This window comes from Gadus morhua, chromosome 22 (genome assembly GCF_902167405.1).
Source record: "Gadus morhua chromosome 22, gadMor3.0, whole genome shotgun sequence".
NCBI classification, from domain to species: Eukaryota; Metazoa; Chordata; class Actinopteri; order Gadiformes; family Gadidae; genus Gadus; species Gadus morhua.
In genome coordinates this window covers 4,355,088-4,379,244 of record NC_044069.1, presented here as the reverse complement: position 1 = coordinate 4,379,244, position 24,157 = coordinate 4,355,088, and the positions used below count along the sequence as shown (strand labels likewise).

The 24,157-nt window shown below is 42.1% G+C and overlaps 1 protein-coding gene across 1 annotated transcript; it reads left to right on the top strand.

Moving 5' to 3' along the window:
* Positions 1–14,169: 14,169 nt before the first annotated feature.
* LOC115535872 (uncharacterized) lies at positions 14,170–16,386 on the top strand. The gene is made up of 2 exons (XM_030347431.1): positions 14,170–14,266; positions 15,475–16,386. Exons 1-2 carry the CDS (start codon positions 14,201–14,203, stop codon positions 16,027–16,029), a joined length of 621 nt encoding a protein of 206 aa, XP_030203291.1. The 5' UTR covers positions 14,170–14,200; the 3' UTR covers positions 16,030–16,386.
* Positions 16,387–24,157: the final 7,771 nt, after the last annotated feature.

Genomic DNA, 24,157 nt, shown 5'->3' with positions numbered 1-24,157 from the left:
TTAGCAACAGCCAATGGAGGGCAAGCATTCATTGGATACAAAATATAGACTTTGTAAATCTGTTTTATTCAGTTCTCACACTAAATGGTATTACTTTCCTGACTTGTACATGATAAAACGCATATAAATATAATATAAGAGAGGAGGCGATGAGGGGAGACATGAAAGAAAGCAGGCTGATGAAGGAGAAGAGAAGACGGATAACAGGAACAGAAGAAAAAGAAAAGAGAGGGGAAAGAACAGATTAAGAAACAAAAGGTGACAGAGGTGGAGTTGGAGAGAGGGATCATAACTCAGACTACTATATAAAAAAATAAATATATATATAAATATATATATATATATATATATATATATAAAAATATATATATATATCTATAGGCCTACATATTAATAAATTGGACATGGTAATGCTATAGAAACAGACCACCACGTAGATGGCCATCATGTATCCGTCTCTTCAGGTATGTGAATTTATTTTTCACTAGTTTAAAAATGGTGTGAAGACGAGACTATTGAGTGAAGAAAGGGAAGGGTCTCCATTGGGACCCATTGTACTATAATCTGGGGTCGTCACACTGAAACATAGATGCTATCCAATTGTTTAATCATTTTAAAGGTCCCATGACATGCTATTTTATGTATTCTTTAATATAGGTATTAGTGGGCAACTAACACAGTATTCAAAGACGTTCCTGAAATTCAGCCGTGGTGCAGAGTTACAGCCACTCCGAGCCAGTCGCACATTGAGCTTCCCCCAAATGCGCTGTTTCGGTGGGCGTGTCAAGGAGGAGGGTGGGGGTGTGGCCCTGAGCAGCTTGCATCCAGGGACGGTACCATGCGCTCTGTTTACAGTGGATGTATCGCAATGGCGAGGCGCACACAGCCTTTAGCCGTGTTCTGTAAATATTCTAGAACACACGGGAGTCCTGGAGCTCTATATCTAAATATTATCATATAGCCTACACAGATATCTATATCATATAATACATATTATCACGGCCAAAAGCTGTGTGAGCCGATATTCCGACGTTCCTGGTTCTTCAACGTCCACATCAATGTGAATACACACACTGTAACGCAAGTGTTTCTTGTCGGTTCTTTGACGTGTCTTGTATTTCCACAACGAGACTGTCGTGGGGGTTATCTGAGCCATGGTTGAGAAGGAATTGGGGGAAAGGAACTTTGGTTTGACTCGCTGAAGTAGGCTACATGAACTGCGACATGCCGCGAGGCCCCATCGCCCGGCAGCGGGCAGCCGGCAGCGCGCAGTTCAGTCGACTTCAGGTTGATGTGAAAGTGGAAGAACCAGAGACGTCGCAGAACCCGTCAAAGTCGTTTGTGATTCATAATATCGTCTGGAGGCGCACACAATATGTTATATGATATAGATATCTATGTATTATATGATATTATTTAGATATAGAGCTCCAGGACTGTAACGCAAGTGTTGTACACTTCCTTGTTATTTGGATAACCGTTCTGCTGTTGGTGTGATGGCGCATAACGCGTCGGACTCTCGTCTCTGGTATTTCTACAACGAGACTCGTATTGGGGGTTATCTCAGCCAAAGTTGAGAATGAATTGGGGGGAAGGAACTTTGGCTTTGACTCCCTCAAGAACATGAACCACGACATGGAGGAGAAAGGGATTGTTGGCGGCGAATGTCTCCCGCTTGAGCCCCGCTGAGGGACCACCGCCGGAGGCGGAGGTGCCTAAGCGCTGCCCGGCAAAGATCCCTTTCTCCTCCTTGTCGTGGTTCATGTTCTTGACTTGAGGGAGTCGAAGCCAAAGTTCTTTCCCCCCAATTCATTCTCAACCTTGGCTGAGATAACCCCCAATACGAGTCTCGTTGTAGAAATACCAGAGACGAGAGTCCGACGCGTTATGCGCCAAATAACAAGGAAGTGTACAACACTTGCGTTACAGTCCTGGAGCTCTATATCTAAATAATATCATATAATACATAGATATCTATATCATATAATATATTGTGTGCGCCTCCAGACGATATTATGAATCACAAACGACTTTGTCGGGTTCTGCGACGTCTCTGGTTCTTCCACTTTCACATCAACCTGAAGTCGACTGAACCGCGCGCTGCCTGCTGCCAGCTGCCCGCTGCCTGGCGATGGTGCCTCGCGGCAACCGGCGGCATGTCGCAGTTCATGTACTTCAGCGAGTCAAACCAAAGTTCCTTTCCCCCAATTCCTTCTCAAACATGGCTCAGATAACCCCCACGACAGTCTCGTTGTGGAAATACAAGACACGTCAAAGAACCGACAAGAAACACTTGCGTTACAGTGTGTGTATTCACACACACACATGTGGCGCTCGCACGGTCGAGTCTCATTGGCGGGCCAACGTCTCTGGGCGGGCCAGGCAGAGTAAGGGGAGGAGCCGAGATTCCTCATGACGTCATGAGCACAGACATTCCAAATCAGCGCGCTTGAGCCTCCGTTTTTTCAAAGGCGAGCAGAACAGCTAGTGATCGTTTTACACCAAACGCAAGTTTTAGCCACTGGGGGACCATAGGCAGGCTAGGGGAACTCATATTTATGTTAGAAAACCTCACAAAGTGAGATTTTCATGTCATGGGACCTTTAACGCCAGTGAACAAGAACACAAATTCAAAGAACTTTCTTTTTAACATTATTTCCACCCCATCAGTTCAAGCTTGTGTTTCTAGGTAAGATATTGACAACATAAGGCTCCACAATGTCCGAAATGTATTCACAAGCTTTGGCAGGTCTCAGTGGAGGTCAATGATACGAAAACTAAAACTAAAACTGTTGAAACTCACCAACTATAGAATTAATTGAAAATCCATTCCAATGACTACAACATCTAAATGTGAAGATTTGTTTCAAGTTTAAACCACGTTTTAAAGTAAAGAAATTGACATTTTGAAGTCTGACAGCGGCCCTCACCTAATAATAAAGATAACAATATTTACTTATTTAACCTATATTTATACTCTTAAAATCATTTGAGGGGTGACCCTCATTTGCAATGATGTCGAGTCAAACAAATGCAAAGCAAAAACAACAATACATACACAATGTATAATGCAAATGTAACCGGTGTAGTGATGTTATATTTTAACAAGAATCCTTTTATTCCTTTAATTCATTATTTTTCCTTTATGTATAAATGTATATTTGTTTTTTAACGTATTATTTTAATACGTTGGGCTGTTTGTAGTCAGTTCCTGTTTATTTTGCGCCGTCCTCTCCAGTCGGAGAGTTGCCCTGCTGGAGAGAGTATAAAAGCTCCCGTGGCAAATCAGCAGTTGTCTCCCGGCTCATTAACACAACCCAGAATTATCCGACGCAGTCAAGGCCAGATACACAAATAGTACAACAACTGATGAAGGAAAAAACAAAAAAAACATTTACAAAGAGAGATATGTAGACTGGCAATAAGTTAGCTTAATTAAAACTGTTACAGGTAGAGTTTTGCAGATTTAAGATAATATTTCTAAATTGGTTAAAGGATATGATGGTATTGATTTTAATTAGTTGCTGTAAGTTGTTCCAGCAGCCAGCGGTACTGAAGTTAAAAGCTGTCACTCCAAGATCAGGCCTGACTTGAGGAACATGAAGCTTGAGCAAGCAGTGGAGCGTGTCTGAAAAAGTCCATGTGAGGTTTGCAGCATTACAGTCAGATAATGAGGAAACCTCCCGGACAGGGCTTTATAAATAAAAATGTGCCAATGTGCTTCACGTCTTTCTTTAAGAGATGACCACCCAGCCTTTCCATACAATACACAATGGTGTGTGGAAAAACAGAGTCAAGAAGTTTAAGACATGAATGTGATGCATGCCGGTAAACCCACTATATATACTGTATATATAGGTAGGTATTATAAATGTAGGTATTATTAATGTTGCTGCATCAGCATTCATACAAATAACTAGATAAAAAAACAATATAACATTCGCACTACTAACTGTCAAAAAAGTTTTGACAGCTGAAGATGCATTTTCTGAAAATGCCAAAATCTGAGTAAATTCTCACGAAATATTTGGAAGTTCAAATGGAAGGAACTGCGTGGCTGAAAAACCTGGAAGATGATATGTAAGAAACTGGCAGAATTGGAAGCTGAACTGCATTACCTAAAAATTCTTAGGAAGTATTACTGTTTGGCTAGATGCTAACCTAAATGTATTACCTGAAGAATACTACAATCAAACAGTGGGACTTGAAAGTAATAGCAGTTATAGTAGTAGTAGTAGTAGTAGTAGTAGTAGTAGTAGTAGTAGTTGTTGTTTTTGCATTAGAACTAGTAGGCTAGCAGTAGTAGTAGAAGTAGTAAGACAAGTTATAGCATTAGCAGTTGTAGTAGGAGTGACAGAGAGAGAGGGTGAGAGGGAGGGAGAGAGAGAGAAGGAGAGGGAGGGGGGGAGGGAGGGGGAGAGAGAGAGAGAGAGAGAGAGAGAGAGAGAGAGAGAGAGAGAGAGAGAGAGAGAGAGAGAGAGAGAGAAAGGGGGAGAGAGCGATGGAGAGAGAGAGAGAGAGAGAGAGAGAGAGAGAGAGAGAGAGAGAGAGAGAGAGAGAGAGAGAGAGAGAGAGAGAGAGAGAGAGAGATGCAGAGAGAGAGAGAAAGGGGGAGAGAGCGATAAAGAGAGAGTGATGGAGAGAGAGAGAGAGACAGAGACAGAGACAGAGAGAGAGAGAGAGAGAGAGAGAGAGAGAGAGAGAGAGAGAGACACTAACTGCCAGAGTTTAAATCATCTTATCCAAATGAGCGGTGCTGCAGTATCTGGATCCTGAAAGAGTCATTGTTGAGCAGAACTGGGCATCACACACAGAGAGCCCTGTGGTATCGTAGTACAAGTGTAGGATACGTTTATCTATTTATGGCTTATTTGACAGGGAGAGGTACAGTGTACATAGGCAAACTGAGAACAGCCATCCAATGTGCAAGTTTCATAGTGATTATGGCATAGGCTAATTTGCAACGCCCGTCCCATAAAGGGCTTTTGTGGGAAAAAAAGAGATTAAAACAATGTTGTAAAAATAAGTAAATCAGAGCCCAGCGAGATACAATGAAGAACAAGGTAAAAAGAAGACAAAGGAGGTTAAAACAGTGAGCTAAAAATAAGTGTACAGAGTACAACAGGGTACAGCGAGATGCAATAAAGCACAAGGTAAAAATACGTTTTAGCAGTAGCACTGGTGGTGGAGGTGATAGCAGTAGAAGAAGAACAACTTGCTGCAAAAAATGTAGTGAATGCTGACAGCTGATAAAAAAAGCATTGCAGAAATGGGAATGTATTGAATGTATTGAACGACACTGTTGAAGATGAAATGTAAAACCGACAGAATTGCAAGCTGAACTGCATCAACTAAAGACACTAAAGTCTGGTTTATAATACTCAGTAAAGTGCTGTACGTAGACACGGAGAGCCCTCTCCGTCGTCGGAGACCCCCTCCGTAGCTCTACGTGTGCATCCAATGTTTTTTAACTATCCGATCAGATTTAAAACATCGAATCGTTTTAATCGGTTTTAGGGGTGACACAATTTGTGTTTTCACCCCTGAAATCCAAGCCGGCCTCCCTCTTCTGCTGGACTTCAACTGAATCCAACAGCTGGACTTCAGAGGAAAAATAAGAATCATTAAAAGCATTAGATACTCATCAACTTTTAACTCTTTTTACTTAACCGAGAGGTGGGAGAAAAAATAAAGACTAAGAAGAAAAAAGAGGGATGATGATTAAATGAAAGAGAGGAGGCGACGAGGGGAGACATGAAAGAAAGCAGGCTGATGAAGGAGAAGAGAAGACGGAAAACAGGAACAGAAGAAAAAGAAAAGAGAACCGATTAAGAAACAAAGGGTGACAGAGGTGGAGTTGAAGAGAGGGATCATAACTCAGGCTACTATATATATATATATATATATATATATATATATATATATATATATGCCTACATATTAATAAATTGGACATGGTAATGCTCAGTAGAAACAGACCACCACGTAGATGGCCATCATGTGTCTGTCTCTTCAGGTATGTGAGTTTCTTTTTCGCTAGTTTAAAAATGGTGTGAAGACGAGACTATTGAGTGAAGAAAGGGAAGGGTCTCCATTGGGACCCATTGTACTATAATCTGGGGTCGTCACACTGAAACATAGATGCTATCCAATTGTTTAATCATTTTAACGCCAGTGAACAAGAACACAAATTCAAAGAACTTTCTTTTTCCCGTGAGGGAACTTTATTTCCACCCCATCAGTTCAAGCTTTAGAGTGTGTTTCTAGTTCTAGGTAAGATATTGACAATATAAGGCTCCACAATGTCCGAAATGTATTCACAAGCTTTGGCAGGTCTCAGTGGAGGTCACTGAGACGAATCAAGCAGGATCAAATTAAAACTGTTGAAACTCACCAACTATAGAATTAATTGAAAATCCATCTAAATGTGAAGATTTGTTTCAAGTTTAAACCACGTTTTAAAGCAAAGACATTGACATTTTGAAGTATGACAGCGGCCCTCCCCTAATAATAAAGATAACAATATTTATTTATTTATTTAACCTATATTTATACTCTTAAAATCATTTGAGGGGTGACCCTAATTTGCAATGATGTCTAGTCAAACAAATGCAAAGCAAAAACAACAATACATACACAATGTATAATGCAAATGTAACCGGTGTATTTATAGTTATGTTATATTTGAACAAGAATCCTTTTATTCCTTTAATTCATTATTTTTCCTTTATGTATAAATGTATATTTGTTTTGAACGCTTTTATTTTGATACGTTGGGCTGTTTGTAGTCACTTCCTGTTTATTTTGCGCCGTCCTCTCCAGTCGGAGAGTTGCCCTGCTGGAGAGAGTATAAAAGCTCCCGTGGCAAATCAGCAGTTGTCTCCCGGCTCATTAACACAACGCAGAATTGTCCGATGCAGTCAAGGCCGGATACACAAATACACCAATTGTACAACAACTGATGAAGGAAAAAACAAAAAAAACATTTACAAAGAGAGATATGTAGACTGGAAATAAGTTAGCTTAATTAAAACTGTTACAGGTAGAGTTTGGCAGATTTAAGATAATATTTCTAAATTGGTTAAAGGATTTGATGGTATTGATTTTAATTAGTTGCTGTAAGTTGTTCCAGGAGTCAGCGGTACTGAAGTTAAAAGCTGTCACTCCAAGATCAGGCCTGACTTGAGGAACATGAAGCTTGAGCAAGCAGTGCAGCGTGTCTGAAAAAGTCCATCTGAGGTTTGCAGCATTACAGTCAAATAATGAGGAAGCCTCCCGGACAGGGCTTTATAAATAAAAATGTGCCAATGTGCTTCACGTCTTTCTTTAAGAGATGACCACCCAGCCTTCCCATACAATACACAATGGTGTGTGAAAAACAGAGTCCAGAAGTTTAAGACATGAATGTGATGCATGCCGGTAAACCCACTATATATATACAGGTGCTGGTGAAATTATTAGAATATCATGAAAAAGTTGATTTATTTCAGTAATTATATTCAGAACGTGAAACTTACATATTATATCAATTCATTACACACAGAGTGATATATTTGAAATGTTTATTTCTTTTAATTTGGATGATTAGTACTGACAATTACTGAAAATCCCAAATTCAGTATCTCAGAAAATTAGAATATTAGTTACGACTAGTACAAAAAATGATTTTTTAGAAATGTGGGCCAACTGAAAAGTATGAACATGGAAAGTTTCAGCATGTATGGCAATCAATACTTAGTTGCAGCTCCTTTTGCCTGAATTGCTGCAGCAATACGGCGTGGCATGGAGTCGACCAGTCTGTTGCACTCCTCAGGTGTTATGAGAGCCCAGGTTGCTTTAATAGTGGCCTTCAGCTCTTCAGCATTGTTGGGTCTGGCATCTCGCATCTTCCGCTTCACAATACCCCATAGGTTTTCTATGGGGTTAAGGTCAGGTGAGTTTGCAGGCCAATCAAGAAGAGGGATACCATGGTCCTTAAACCAGGTACTGGTAGATTTGGCACTGTGTGCAGGTGCCAAGTCATGTTGGAAAATGAAATCGTCACCTCCATAAAGTTGGTCCGCGGCAGGCAGCATAAAGTGTTCTAAAACTTCCTGGTAGACTGCTGCATTGACCCTGGACCTCAGGAAACACAGTGGACCAACAGCAGCAGATGACATGGCACCCCAGACCATTACTGACTGTGGAAATTTTACACTGGACTTCAGGCAACGTGGATTCTGTGCCTCTCCTGTCTTCCTCCAGACTCTGGGACCTTGATTTCCAAAGGAGATACAAAATTTACTTTCATCTGAAAACATAACTTTGGACCACTCAGCAGCAGTCCAGTCCTTTTTGTCTTGAGCCCAGGCGAGACGCTTTTGACGTTGTCTCTTATTCAAGAGTGGCTTTACACGAGGAATGCGACAGCTGAAGCCCATATCTTGCATACGTCGGTGTGTGGTGCTTCTTGAAGCACTGACTCCAGCTACAGTCCACTCTTTGTGGATCTCCCCCACATTTTTGAATCGGTTTTGTTTGACAATCCTCTCCAGGGCGCGTTTATCCCTCTTGCTTGTACACTCTTTTCTACCACATCTTTTTCTTCCCTTCGCCTCTCTATTAATGTGCTTGGACACAGAGCTCTGGGAACATCCAACCTCTTTGGCAATGACCTTTTGTGTCTTGCCCTCCTTCTTTAAAGTATCAATGGTCATCTTTTGGACAGTTGTCAAGTCAGCAGTCTTCCCCATGATTGTGTGTCATACAGAATCAAAACGAGAGACCATTTGAAGGCTTTTCCAGGTGTTTTGAGTTAGTTAGCTAATTAGAGTGTGGCACCAGGTGTCTTCAATATCTGACCTTTTCACCATATTCTAATTTTCTGAGATGTTGAATTTAGGGTTTTCATTGGTTGTCAGCTATAATCATCTTCTTTTTGGCAAAAAACACTTATAATGTATCAGTCTGTTTGGAATGAATGTATACATTCTACAGGTTTGACTTTCTAAATGGAATTAATGCAATAAATCAACTTTTTCATGATATTCTAATAATATGACCAGCACCTGTATATATAGGTAGGTATTATAAAGGTAGGTATTATTAATGTTGCTGCATCAGCATTCATACTAATAACTAGATAAAACACAATATAACATTCGCACTAACAACTGTCAAAAAAGTTTTGACAGCTAAAGATGCATTTTCTGAAAATGCCAAAATCTGAATAAATTCTCACGAAAGATCTTGAAGTTCAAATGTAAGGAACTGCGTGGCTGGAAAACCTGGAAGATGATATGTAAGAAACTGACAGAATTGGAAGCTGAACTCATCATCGTCATCGTCATCCGCTTATCCGGGGTCGGGTCGCGGGGGGAGCAGCTCAAGCAGGGAGCCCCAGACTTCCCTTTCCCGGGCCACATTGACCAACTCTGACGGGGGGATCCCGAGGCGTTCCCAGGCCAGTGTTGAGATATAATCTCTCCACCTAGTCCTGGGTCTTCCCCGAGGTCTCCTCCCCACTGGACGTGCCTGAAACACCTCCCAAGGAAGGCGCCCAGTGGGCATCCTTACCAGATGCCCACTGGGCGCCTTCCTTGAAGCTGAACTGCATAACCTAAAAATTCTTAGGAAGTATTACAGTTTGGCTAGCTAACCTAAATGTATTACCTGAAGAATACCACAATCAAACAGTAGTAGTGGAACTTGTAGGTTGTAGCAGTTATAGTAGTAGTAGTATTAGTAGTAGTAGTTGTCGTATAAGCATTCGTAGCTTAGCAGTAGCAGTAGTAGTAGTATTAGTAGCAGTAGAAGTAGCAAGACAAGTTATAGCATTGGCAGTTGTAGAGAGAGAGAGAGAGAGAGAGAGAGAGAGAGAGAGAGAGAGAGAAAGGAGAGGGACAGAGAGAAGGAGAGGGAGAGAGAGAGGGAGGGAGAGGGAGATGCAGAGAGAGAGAGAGAGGGGGAGAGAGAGATGCAGAGAGAGAGAGAGGGGGAGAGAGAGATGCAGAGAGAGAGAGGGAGGGTGAGGGAGATGCAGAGAGAGAGAGAGAGGGGGGGAGAGAGAGATGCAGAGAGAGAGATGCAGAGAGAGAGATGCAGAGAGAGAGAGAGAGATGCAGAGAGAGAGAGAGAGAGAGAGAGAGAGAGAGAGAGAGAGAGAGAGAGAGAGAGAGAGAGAGAGAGAGAGAGAGAGAGAGAGAGAGAGAGAGAGAGAGAGAGAGACTAACTGCCAGAGTTTAAATCATCTTATCCAAATAAGCGGTGCTGCAGTATCTGGATCCTGAAAGAGTCATTGTTGAGCAGAACTGGGCATCATACACAGAGAGCCCTGTGGTATTGTAGTACTATTGTAGGATACGTTTATCTATTCATGGCTTATTTGACAGGGACAGGTACAGTGTACATAGGCAAACTGAGAACAGCTGTCCAATGCAAGTATCATAGTGATTATGGCATAGGCTGATTTGCAACACCCGTCCCATAAAGGGCTTTCCTGGGAAAAAAAAAAAGAAAAGAGATTAAAACTATGTGGTAAAAATGGTGTGAGAAGATAAAAGAGGTTAAAACAGTATTGTTTGTTGGTATTGATTTTGTAAGTTGTTCCAGATAATGAGGAAGCCTCCCGGAAAGGGCTTTATAAATAAAAATGTGCCAATGTGCTTCAGTTCTTTCTTTAAGAGATGACCACCCAGCCTTTACATACAATACACAATGGTGTGTGTCATAGGCATCTTTTGTGATGAACCTTAACGCAGAGTGAAAAACAGAGTCCAGAAGTTTAAGACATGAATGTGATGCATGCCGGTAAACCCACTATATATATAGGTAGGTATTATAAATGTAGGTATTATTAATGTTGCTGCATCAGCATTCATACTAATAACTAGATAAAACACAATATACCGTTCGCACTAACAACTGTCAAAAAAGTTTTGACAGCTAAAGATGCATTTTCTGAAAATGCCAAAATCGGAATAAATTCTCACGAAAGATCTGCAAGTTCAAATGTAAGGAACTGCGTGGCTGAAAAACCTGGAAGATGACTGCATTACCTAAAAATTCTTAGGAAGTATTACAGTTTGGCTAGATGTATTCAGGTAAATGTATTACCTGAAAAATACTACAATCAAACAGTAATGGTGGAACTTGAAAGTAGTAGCAGTTATAGTAGTAATAGCAGTAGTAGTAGTTGTTGTATTAGAATTAGTAGGCTAGCAGTATTAGTAGCAGTAGTAGTAGTAAGACAAGTTATAGCATTAGCAGTTGTAGTAGGAGTAGTAGTGACAGAGAGAGAGAGAGAGAGAGAGAGAGAGAGAGAGAGAGAGAGAGAGAGAGAGAGAGAGAGAGAGAGAGAGAGAGAGAGAGAGAGAGAGGGGGGGAGAAGGAGAGAGAGAGAGAGACAGAGACAGAGACAGAGAGAGAGAGAGAGAGAGAGAGAGGGAGATGCAGAGAGAGAGAGAAAGGGGGAGAGAGACAGAGAGAGAGAGAGAGAGAGAGAGAGAGAGAGAGAGAGACAGAGACAGAGACAGAGACAGAGAGAGAGAGAGAGAGAGAGAGAGAGAGAGACACTAACTGCCAGAGTTTAAATCATCTCATCCAAATGAGCGGTGCTGCAGTATCTGGATCCTGAAAGAGTCGTTGTTGAGCAGAACTGGGCATCACACACAGAGAGCCCTGTGGTATCGTAGTTCAAGTGTAGGATACGTTTATCTATTCATGGCTTATTTGACAGGGACAGGTACAGTGTACATAGGCAAACTGAGAACAGCCATCCAATGCAAGTTTCATAGTGATTATGGCATAGGCTAATTTGCAACACCCGTCCCATAAAGGGCTTTCCTGGAAAAAAAAAAAAAGAGATTAAAACTATGTGGTAAAAATGGTGTGAGAAGATAAAAGAGGTTAAAACAGTGAGCTAAAAATAAGTGTACAGAGTACAACAGAGTTCAGCGAGATACAATAAAGCATAAGGTAAAAATACGTTTTAGCAGTAGCACTGGTGGTGGAGGTGATGGCAGTAGAAGAAGAACAACTTGCTGCAGAATTGTAGTGAATGCTGACAGCTGAGAAAAAAACATTGCAGAAATGGGAAATACATATTTCGACAACATCGGAAATCTTAAATGTATTGAACGACACTGTTGAAGATGAAATGTCAAACCGACAGAATTGGAACCTGAACTGCATTAACTAAAGACACTAAAGGCTGGTTTATAATACTCAGTAAAGTGCGTAGACATGGAGAGCCCTCTCCGTCGTCGGAGACTCTCCGCTCTACGTGTGCATCCAATGTTCTTTAACTATCCGTAGAGGCAACGGAGATGGACGGAGACAGCAAGGGCTATGATTGGTCCTCTAACATCATTTCCGTAATAACTTCTCCGGTTTTACTTTGCACCATATTTACTTTGTAGCTTGATTTAAAAAAGCCTTGGAAGTTTACTTTCAACACTATTTTCATGGTTAGTAGTCAACATGTAAGATCGATCGGGGGGCGGATTGCATTGCATATCCGACATCCCCACGGAGACCTGCGAATGCTTGAGGGGTCTCCGTAGTTAGGGAGTCGGATTATGGACTACGTAGTCGGGGTAGTATACTTTGGTGTTAAGAGCTGAAATATACACAGTACTAGTTGTAGTAGTAGCACTAGTAATAGCAGTCGTAGTAGTGGTACTAGTACCAGTTTAGTAGTGTAAACGTAGTATAGTAGCAGTTGTAAAGTCGTAGAACTAGTGTATTAGTAGTAGTATATACTAGTAGCAGTGGTAATACTAGTAGTAGTAGATGTACTACTAGGGCTGTCACTTTTTATTCAAAGTTCGAATATTTGTTTGAAGGTGGGGTGAAAAGTTCGAATTCAAAGTTTAATTCTCCATTCGAACTGTGTGTGCTGCCGTCTCATAAGAACTTCAGACCATTTTAAGTAGTCTGCTTTCGATCCAGCAGAGGGCGCGCTAAAATTTTATATCAGTTTGAACTGTTGCCGACCCTCTTGGCCTGGCTATCTGTATCGAATGTTGAATCAACATTCGATACAGATAGGCCAAGAGGGCTTTGAAACAAAACGTAACTGAACCGAGATACGGCTATTAAAAAACTGCTATTAAAAATGGAGAATTGCGAGGAGTACAATGCTGAGCGGACCATAACGACACCATCACATTTAAAAAGCAGCGTATGGAAGCATTTGGGCTTTTACACCGTGGGTGGAAAAGTCACAAATAAAGACAAGGCCGTTTGTCGTCTTTTTAAAAGAGAGCTGTCGTACTTATCGACAACATCAAATTTGCGCACTCATCTGCTAGCTTACCACCGAAATGTAGCAGCAGAGGAACAACTGCCGAGCGGAGCTGCACAGAGTGTACAGCCGCGCGTGACAGCATTCTATTCGGCTCACTCAGCAGGCCCCTTACCTGACGCCCGTAACAAGGCCATCACTGGTAAAATCGTTTATATAGGCTGTGTGTGCCATGGACGACATGGGCTCCGCATATCGCGCTCCGAGCAGTTATTGTTAATGTGTAAAAGACAGCCGCACTTGTTTGTCGGAGCTTCCTCTTGTTGTGTTTACAAATGTGTTATCAAAGATGTGTTTTTATCCTGTGCTGTTATGAATTCAGTAGGTATACGTGATTTCCACAAGAAATAAAAAGAGCAACATAAGAAAATCAAGACTGTTGTCGTGTTCTATGGGGGGGGGGGGGGGGGGGTCGAATGTATTCGAATGTATTCAAATTAATTATGGACATTCGAAATTCGTTCGAATTTCATTTTTGGAAAAGTGACAGCCCTATGTACTACTAGTAGTAGGTGTAGTGGTCGTTGTATAGTAGTAGTCGTAGTTGTAGCAGCAGCAGTGATAGTCGGCTGGTAGTATCAGTAGTAAAGTAGTGGGGGTGGTAGTGGGAGTTAAGTAGTGGTGGAGGTAGTCGGAGTAAAGTAGTGGTGGAGGAGGTAGTCGGAGTAAAGTAGTGGTGGAGGAGGTAGTCGGAGTAAAGTAGTGGTGGTGGTAGTAGTAGCAGTAAACTAGTGGTGGTGGTAGTAGTAATGAAGTAGTGGTAGTAGTTGTAAAGTAGTCGTGGTGGAAGTAGTAGAAGTGAGAGACAAAGAGAGAGGTAAAGATGGAGAGACAGAGATAGAGAGCGAGGCACAAACTGCTGAAGTTTTAATCAGCTTATCCAAATGAGCTGTGCTACTATATCAGGAATCTGAAATGCCGTTGTTGAGCAGAAGACAGAGAGCCCTGCCAAGGAAACACTCGAAGAAAACTCCATATAGCGTAAGTACTACGGCTTATATAGTAACGGATTAGAAAGAGGACTCATTGGTCTACGTTTAATGGATAAATTGTGTTCCAGGGTTGAAGTTTGAAATTTTGTTTTATGAAGCAGAAAGGCAGCATAGGATGAGTTGATGACATCGGACACTCTAAGAGGGAAGCAACAAACACCCATAATTTATTCAGATGAGAGAAACCATCATAGAACATTAACTGTGTTTTTCAAAAACTGTAAAAGAATGAATCAAGTTGAATAGTTTTGCGAACCGTTCAAAGTTTAAATTAAGTCTGTAGCTGACAAAGCTTGGTATTATAAGTAAACATTTAAAACGGAGAAGAAAATTTAATACATTGCCATGTTGTCCTTAAACAGCTTAACATGTTCATATTTCAATGTTTTCTGTAGCTGAAAGTATGCAAAAGAAGAAGTGGTAGAAATAAATTCTGTGATTGTTCTCAGCTTAAAATAGAAGTGAAAGTTATTTGATGGTATGAACATTGCATTGGATTGAGTAGTATAAGATACTAGTGCTTTATATTGCATACTGCCGGTATGTAATACTGTCACAGTATGCAATACATCAAAATACTGACAGTTCTTTAAGTAGGCCTACTTAATTGTTATAAAACAGCTCTAAAGTATTTTCTACTATTTGTTAACATATTAATGCCATTATAGGAGCCAATTCCTTTGTTTTCATTAGTTGCCGTTTTGTGTGTGTGTGTGTGTGTGTGTGTGTGTGTGTGTGTGTGTGTGTGTGTGTGTGTGTGTGTGTGTGTGTGTGTGTGTGTGTGTGTGTGTGTGTGTGTGTGTGTGTGTGTGTTATAAAAATTGATGGGTCCTACAGGATGTCCTTCTCCTCAAGAGGAAAGGACCTGTGGCCTTGGCGGGGCTGGCAGGAAAAGCATACTGTTTTAGACCTTGCGTATCTCACATGTCGTGTTATGATTGGAACAATAATTTTTCCCTTGAATTTGCTTGATTTAGAATTAGAAGCGACTCATGAATAAATGAAGACACTTTATTTTTTAACCAAATCTCGATATTCCTTATTTTTGTGCAAGACATCAAGCGTCTATCATATAACCGGTCAGCACCAGAGAGATCTACACCAGGAACAAGGACAAAGGAATTGTAGTCACTATAGCCATGGTAGATAGGAGCCAGAAGTGGGGGTTGCACCATCTGACCCTGCTTGTGTTTCCAGATAACCAGAGTAATGGCCGGGTACCAGCGCTGCATATCCCTGGCCTTGCTGTGTCTCTTGCTGTGCCACGACTCCCTGGGAGTCAATAGTAAGGCGTGCACTGAAACAAGAACCTCTACACCCTTCCCCGATAGTCATTTCCTACCGGACGATCAACCCGAAGGCTTCGCTGGTTCGACATGGAAGGATTACGTTAAGATCAAACCTCTCTTACCTGGAGCCCACTCCTTCCTATATCAGAGAGACAAAAATGATGTTATGGACGTGTGCAAAGACAAGGGGGGCCGGCAGTTCCCAGGCCAATCGAAGAGAGATGGGTGGGACTTCAAGGAGTCAGACCTGTGCATCAGCAACAAGAAATTCAAATTTCGCAAAGTGACAATCGATACAGATCCAAGTGTTGTTCCTCAGGTCATAGATGAGGAGAAGTACCTGATTCTGGGCTGTGTGTTGGTGAATAAAGTTTGTGTGCCCTCCCACTTTGAGGGCAACTATCATAACGAGGAGCCTAATGTCCTGGATAAAGGCTGCGCAGGAGGAGTTCCACCAAAGTAGTCTTTCTAATCTTATTTTTTTTCTGATCTAAATATTTTGGAAGAATTGAGCGTGTAGGCCTACTACTAATTTGACACATTTGGTATATGAATATTTTTCTGTTCTGTTAATTTCTTTCAAAGTGTAATCATTCACAACGTTTCTTTATATTGAATTGACCTTCAATTCCAATCGTTTAAATATATATACATTTGAATATATACATGAAAAATAGCCTGATTAAGCATTTGTTTCCTGTAGGCCTACTGCTTTCTTTTGTCTTTCTTTGTCTGATCTAACTCATCTCTACTCTGAGTCACTATTGACCCTTCTGCCTAATGCTATATGAAGTTCTGCAATAAATTCTGCCTGGTTAAACTGGTCGTGTGTGACTTGCTTTTGAGGTTCTCCATGGTGACCGGGCCCCTCTGCCTGGGTTTGGTGGAGTTCACGTACGCCGAGAGATGAATCGTGGCTTTCGCTGGGCTCTGTCGCCCTCTATCGGTCACAGCACCAAACGTGGGCATTCTATGGGGGAAATAAAGTCAAAGATAAGTATTCGTACATTGAGAAGTTGTCATGTATTAAAGACTTGCACATGCAGGTCTGTGTTCTCTATGGATCATGGGACGTGTGTGTTGGTAGCTGGTTGTGCGCACATTAGTAGTAGTGGTACAGTACCAGTAGTACTACTAGAAGTAGTAAGAGGTTGTAGCAGAAGTAGTAGAAGGCCTGGTAGAAGTGATGGTTGTAGTAGCAGAAGAACACTTCATTTTTTTGGCAGAAAATAAATCATGTTTATTTTGTATTAATTAAGTAGTGGTGGAGGAGGTAGTCGGAGTAAGCAAGGAACACCGAGAACACAGGTGACGCGGGAAACACAGGGAAAACCGGGAACACAGGTAACACACAGGACACAACTCACCACGAACTACAATGATCCGACAAGGAACAAAGGAAAGACAAGGGCTTAGATACCAAACACACAGGGCACACAACGAGTAACAGCTGAAACACATTAGGGGAGGGAGCAGTAATCACACAGGAGGGAAAACTGACCGGACATGGGGAGAAACAAGACAGAGATACCAAAGTAAAACAGGAAATACACCAAAACAAGACAACGAAACAGACAGACCATGACAGCAATGTTATTAAAGGAAGTACGAAAGAATGATTTGAAATAAGTGTGCACATGAATGTTTATTTTTTTAAAGTGTTATAATTAAAAAAGTAGAAAAGGCAGGTAAAAGCTAAAAGCCTTTCCAAAATCTCCTTAAAGAGTTGCACATTTTACAAAACTTGGTTTGTTTCTGTAGCTGAACTTGTTTCGGTCCAAGGATGGGGCATGGATCTATTTAAGAAAGGGCAGCGGATTAAAAAAATGGCGCCCATTCATTCCTATGAAAACTGCTCAATGTCGCAGGGCAACATCAAGGAGAGATTTGCTTCCGCATCATGGGAGCCAGCCCTGCCCTGGTAGTGCATGACGTGCCGGATAAAGAAATATTTTTGTTGTCTAGCATTGTTACTGTTGTAGCATCATAAGCGAGAGGTCTGTCTACACATCCCTCGGCGACATTAAGTGATAAAAAGTCAACACACTGCCTAAAAAAACAGTTAAGTAAAAGGTAAGTAAATGGAAAAACCTCGGACACGAGAAGTTAACTGAGGTCTCTCGGATGTTGGGCCGAAACAACAACAACCTCTGTTTCACTATACGACTCCTTTCAGCTGCCCACGCCTCCTTCTCCTGCAAAAAATTAAAAATAAATCGGATAATAAAACTCTTGAGGTGGCGTTCGCCGTTTTGAAAAGAGAGAACTTACATTTTATTAGTACATGGTATAAAGATAATTATGAGCCTTTCATTGATATCCAGACATTTTTGGCGGAGACACATTCCTGTTCCCCACTTGTATTGGAGTGAACGGAGTGGTAGGCTAGTAGTAATAATAGCAGTGACAGACAGAGAGAGATATAGAGATAAAAAGGGACAGAGAGAGAGAAAGAAGAGAGAGAGGCAAAAACTGCTGGAGGTTTAATCAGCCAATAAAAATGAGCTGTGGTCCTGTATCTGGAAAATGATCAGTTATTATTGAGCAGAACTGGGGATAACTCAGAGAGAGCCTCAGAAAGATAACATGCAAGGAAAACACCAAGAAGTTTAAGTCCTACTCACCCCCCTGCTGGTACGTCTCTCTCCACTAATATATTCTAACATTTGGCAAATATCCTTTTAGACCTTTGTTATTTTCTATCATAGTAGTAGCATAAGAAGTATAGTTTACCTTTACAATAATCACGTTAAAGCGAGATCTAATTATTTCACATTGTTTTGCCTGAAAATAAATCATATTTATTTTTGTTTTAATTAGGGTGCACCCAGAAATAACCACATTCATTCAGTGCAATATAATTAAAGGATATACACCAGAAAAAAAAGAAATGAGTGTGTACATGAATGTTTCTTTTTTATAAAGTATTACAATTAAAAATGTAGAACATATAGAAAAAAGGCTGAATACATTGCCAAAATCTCCTTAAAGAGTTTAACTTTTTAATATTTGTATTGTTTCTGTAGCTGAACTCATGCAGAAGTGGGGAAAGATATTTACGGAAGAACAATGCAATCTGCATTTCCTGCAGATAATCTAGTGAATGCTGAGAGTTGAAAGGAATCGCAAATGTAGTAGTAGCAGAAGAAGTAGGAGGCTAGTAGAAGCAGTAGCAGTAGTAGTAATAGTAGTAGTAGTAGCAGTTGTGTGTGGGTTAAAACTGCTACTCGGAGCTGCTATTACAGAAACCTCCCCTTGGTGCACCCAGGTTTAACACTGATTTGTACAATCTCATATTACTATATGATTATTACTGTCAGCAGGCCAATATATGTATACCTACCCGAGCAATCTAATAGATGACAATGCCAAAGTGCCACAGACACTCGCCTCCCCCGGGACCTGCACTGTCAATCGCATCAATCAACATTGAAGGTTTTTCCAGTTGCAAGGCAGACATTCTAGCGATAGCGGCCAAATGCTTTGACATTGTGTGCATGCAGGAAACCAACATCGGCCCTGCACAACACCGACCAGCCATCCCTGGAATGAAGCTTGTCGCCGAGATCCATCACAGACAGTATGGGTCAGCTGTATTCAGCAGACCAAACCTCGCGATCGAAGAGGTCTGCACCCACAACACAGAAGGGCAAATGGAAACATCACAGTTGCCCTCCCAAACGTCTCTGTCACATTAGTGTACAAACCCCCCAAAAGTCTGTTCCTCCACTCTGAACTTCCAGGCAGATGCAAGCACATCAGCATTGGGGACTTCAAGGCCCATAGCACATGGTGGGGTTATGCAGTGAACAATCATGATGGAGAGGAAGTCGAAACCTGGCTCGAGTCGAAACACCTGACCCTGATCCACGCGCCAAACTTCCTAAATGTTTCCACAGCGCCAGGTGGAAACGAGGATATAACCCAGACCTTGTCTGTGTGAGCAGCAAACTAACATCCAGAGCTGTGAAAGAGGTCCTGGACCCTATCCCCCACACGCAACACCGGCCAATCACCATAACCATCCGATCCGGTCTCCAAGCAACAACCGTCCCCTCCCCCAGAAGGTTCAATCTGCGGAAGGCCAACTGGATGTCGTTCCAAGAGGAGACTGAAGACTCCATCCAAGGCATTCCACCACACCCCAATAACTATACCATGTTCACAGAACTGCTGAAAAGGTCAGCCAGACGACAAATATCAAGAGGATGCCAGACTGAGTACATCCCTGGGCTGTCGGAAACATCCAGCGATCTACTGGAAGCCTACCACAGGCCATACCACGAGGACCCTTTCTCCTCCACCACCATGGAACTCGGAGAGATCCTGATGAAAACAGTCGGGGAAGATCGAAGGCAAGTCTGGAAGGAGCTGATAGAAAACACCAACATGACCAATAACAGCAGGAAGGCATGGGCCACAATCCGCCGTCTCGGTGAAGATAATACCACACAGCCCACACTCACAACTCAGGTGCAGTAAACGCAGGTGCAGCACAGCCGGTTGGCAAACAGTTGCACCCAAAACCGGCGCAGACCTACAGGAGAATACCGCCGGACAGCGGTACCAGACTGCCAACAACCAGCCAGCGCTCTCATCAAGCCCTTCGACCTAGAAGAACTTGAAGCTGCAATGAGCATGCTGAAACTTGGGAGAGCAGCAGGAATCTATGATGTACTGGCGGAAATGAAACAGCGCCTGGGACCTGAAGCGAAGACCTGGCTGCCAGAAATGCTGAACTCATGCATGGCACAGCATGAGTATGGAGTGCCATGTATGGAGAAAGGTATGGAGAAAGGCCAAGACTGTTGCAATCCCGAAACCTGTAAAGGACCCATCCTCCCCAAAGGGCTACAGACCCATTTCCCTCCTCTGCATCACCTACAAGCTCTACAAGAGGCTATTGCTCCAACGCCTTATGCCCCTTATAGACACCAAGCTTACTCAAGATCAAGCTGGCTTCCGCCCTGGCCACTCCTGTGCTGGGCAGCTATTGAACCTCAGCCAAAACATTGAGAACGGTGTTGAGTGCAAACTCATCACCGGAGCAGCTTTCATAGACCTCACCGCGGCCGACGACACTGTCTAGCACCGCACCATCATCAGGAAACTTGTTGACAAGACTGGTGACCTCGACCTGTGCCAAGCCATCAAAAGCCTCCTCAACAACAGGCGCTTCTTCGTTCAACTAAACGATAAGAAGAGCAAATGGAAAGACAAGAAGAACGGCGTACCACAAGGCAGCGTATTGGCCCCCCTCCTCTTCAACATCTAAACCAACGACCAACCACTCCCCCCACAACAGTGCCGCTTCATCTATGCTGACGACCTCTGCATCACCACCCAACAGGAGAACTTCCAGAAGATCGAGCATGTCCTGGAAAGCGCCCTCCAAGAGATGACAACCTACTACAATGACTACCATCTGAAACCCAACCCATCAAGAACCCAACCATGCAGCTTCCATCGAGATGCAGGTAAAGAACTGAGCATCTCACGGGATGGCCACAAACTCTCAAACCACTCCCACCCCGTGGACCTCAGAGTCACACTCGACAGGGCCCTCTCTTTCAAAACCCATCTCCAGAACACCAAAGCCAAGGCCAACACCCGCAACAACATCCTGCAGACTACGAGTGGAGCAGTACAGACTGTGTCCCACCTACTGGAGTGTGCTGACGCCCCCCAGTGCAGCCCCCAGGCCCTGGCTGAACCGACCCCATCAGCTGTGACCTGCGCCAGATACTGGCAGAACGACATCTGAGATTACACTGGACTCGAAGAAGAGCAGCAGTGTAGTAGCAGAAGCAGTCCGAGGCTAGTACAAGCAGTAGTAATAGTAGTAGTATTAGTACTCGTTGTAGTAGTTCGAGAAGTTGTAACAGTAGCAGTTTAAGTAGAATTAATAGCAGTAGTAGTAGTGCACTTAACCTTTGCTATAAAGCAGCCTTGAATGACTTATAAAATGTGTTATCCCACTGATGCGTCTTAGGGAGACTAATTATTTTGAATTTTATGCCTGGAAAAAACGGGCTAATTTATTTTGGTTACAAAAATACAGGCAGACACATCTTTAGTTTTAAAGACATACACATGTATTGTATGCTTTAGTTGTTCTCTGCTTATTCTAGAAGTGAAAGTTATTTGATGTTATAAGCACTGTATTGTATTTAGATTGATTAGTATAAAATACTATATGTTGTGTTTTATATTATGGTATGTAAGACTGTCACAGTATGCAATACATCATCCAAATACTGTCAGTTCTCTAAGTAGGCCTACTTAGTTGGAGGAGCCAGAAGTGGGGGTTGCACACATCTGACCCTGCTTGTGTTTCCAGATAACCAGAGTAATGGCCGGGTACCAGCGCTGCATATCCCAAGCCTTGGTGTATCTCTTGCTGTGCCACGACTCCCTGGGAGCCAAAGAGGAACAAGTGTACAAAAGTACAGCGTGCACTACCTGGACTTCAAAGCCCCACCAAACATTCCTCAAAAATCATCTCCCCTGGAACGTACCACCCACCACCACGACAGAGAAGCTTGGAAAAAGGTTCCTTAAGAAAATAAAACTCAACAGCGACCCCCAGTCCTTCCTGATGCATGACGGAATAAATGATGTGATGGACGTGTGCAAAAGACCGTGGGGGCCGGGTAGAACACAGGATAATCGGATAGAGTAGGGAAGGGCGGCAAGGAGGACCTGTGCATCAGCAAGGAGCCATTCCAATTTATCGAAGTGGACAATGGCCAGCCCACAACGGAGGAAAAGTACTTGATTCTGGGCTGTGCCAAGGTGAAGAGTGACAAGGGGTTGGGCGAATGCAAGCCCGTCCACTTCGAGGGCAACCCAAATGACCACATGCCTAATGATGAGGATAAAGGCTGCAAAGGCGACCCACTATAATATAATCTCTAGAGTCTTTGGGGGTCGCTGTAGTCGGCCCTGCTTCTGCCTATCTGCAGTCTGTTGCTCCTTTTTGACAGCAGGGGCTTTTGGTATCCATGCTTCATATTCATCTTTCTTCTAAGCTAAATATTTTGGAAGCATTGAGCGAGTAGGCCTACTACTAATTTGACAAATGTGGTATAATATTAAAAGTGTTCCGGTCTGTCCATTTCTTTCAAAGTGTGAACATTCACAGCGTTTCTTTAGATTAAATTTACCTTCAAATCCAGTCTTAAATATATATACATTGAAATATATATATATGAAAAATAGCCTGAGAGAACAATTTGGTAGACTTTGTGCCACATACCCTCGACCTATAAGCCAACATGAGTATTTGTTTCCTGTAGGCCGACTACTTTCTTTTTCAGGCTTTCTGTGATCTAACTCATCTCTTCTCTGAGTCGCTGTTGCCCCTTCTTCCTAATGCTATATGAAGTTCTGCAATACATTCTGCCCGGTTAAACTGGTCGTGTGTGACTTGCTTATGAGGTTCCCCATGGTGACGGGGCCTCTCTGTCTGGGTTTGGTGGAGTTCACGTACGCCGAGAGATGACTCGAAATTACGTGTCCCAGATCACGAATTAATAGATTAAATGACGTGATGTGAGTGTGTCACGTATTTCAAGGGGACTGGGTTGGGGAAATAAAGACAAATATGAATTTTCGTACATCGAAAAGTTGTCATGTATTAAAGACTTGCACATGCAGGTCTGTGATCTCTATGATTCATGGGACGTGTGCGTTGGTAGTTGGATTGTGCGCACATTATTAGTAGTGGTATTTGTAGTTGTAGTAGTAGTACCAGAAGTAATAAGAGGTTGTAGCAGAAGTGGTAGTAGTAGACGCGATTTTTTACTTATTTATTTTATTTATCCTTTAATTAACCAGGCGAACTCCCATTGAGACATTAAAATATATTTTACAAGGGAGCCCTGGGGGGATGGTGATGATAGTAGTAGCAGAAGAAGTACAGTTTACCTTTGCAATTATCACGTTATAGCGAGGTCCAATTATTTCACATTGATTTGCCTGAAAAGAAATCATATTTATTTTTTATCAATTACAGTGTATGCAGAAACAAACAGAATCAAATTAAATAAGTGTGTACCTGAATGTTCCAGTGTAATATAATAAAAAATGTAGAAAAAAGCTGAAAGCATTGCCAAAATTTCCCTGAAGAGTTGAACATTTTAATATTTTGATTGTTTCTGTAGCTGAACTCATGCAGAATCAGAAGAAAAAATTACGGAAGAAAAATAGGATTACAATCTTCATTTCCTGCAGATAATCCAGTGAATGCTGACGGTTGAAAGAAATCGCCATGAATTGCTGCAATTGTAGAATTGTGAAATGAGTTCTCCCGAAATATCTAAAAACTCAAATGTATTGAACTACACTGGAGAAAAACCTAGAAGATGAAATGTAAAACTGACAGCATTGCAACCTGAACTGCATTACCAAAAGAAGCTTAGGAAGTATTATGCTACTTTAGCTAGGAAGTAACCTGTAATAGTGTCAAAGCTGGAAGATGGAATGAATTTCCTGAAAGGTGCTAGAAGCAGTAGTAGTGGTAGTAGTAGTAGCAGAAGTAGTAGTAGCAGAAGTAGTAGGAGACTAGTAGAAGCAGTAGTAGTTGTATT

Coding starts and splice junctions, on each gene's coding strand:
- LOC115535872 (XM_030347431.1), top strand. CDS start 14,201: ATGCCGTTGTTGAGCAGAAGACAGAGAGCCCTGCCAAGGAAACACTCG. Junction 14,267..15,474: donor CGAAGAAAACTCCATATAGC/GTAAGTACTACG, acceptor TTGTGTTTCCAG/ATAACCAGAGTAATGGCCGG.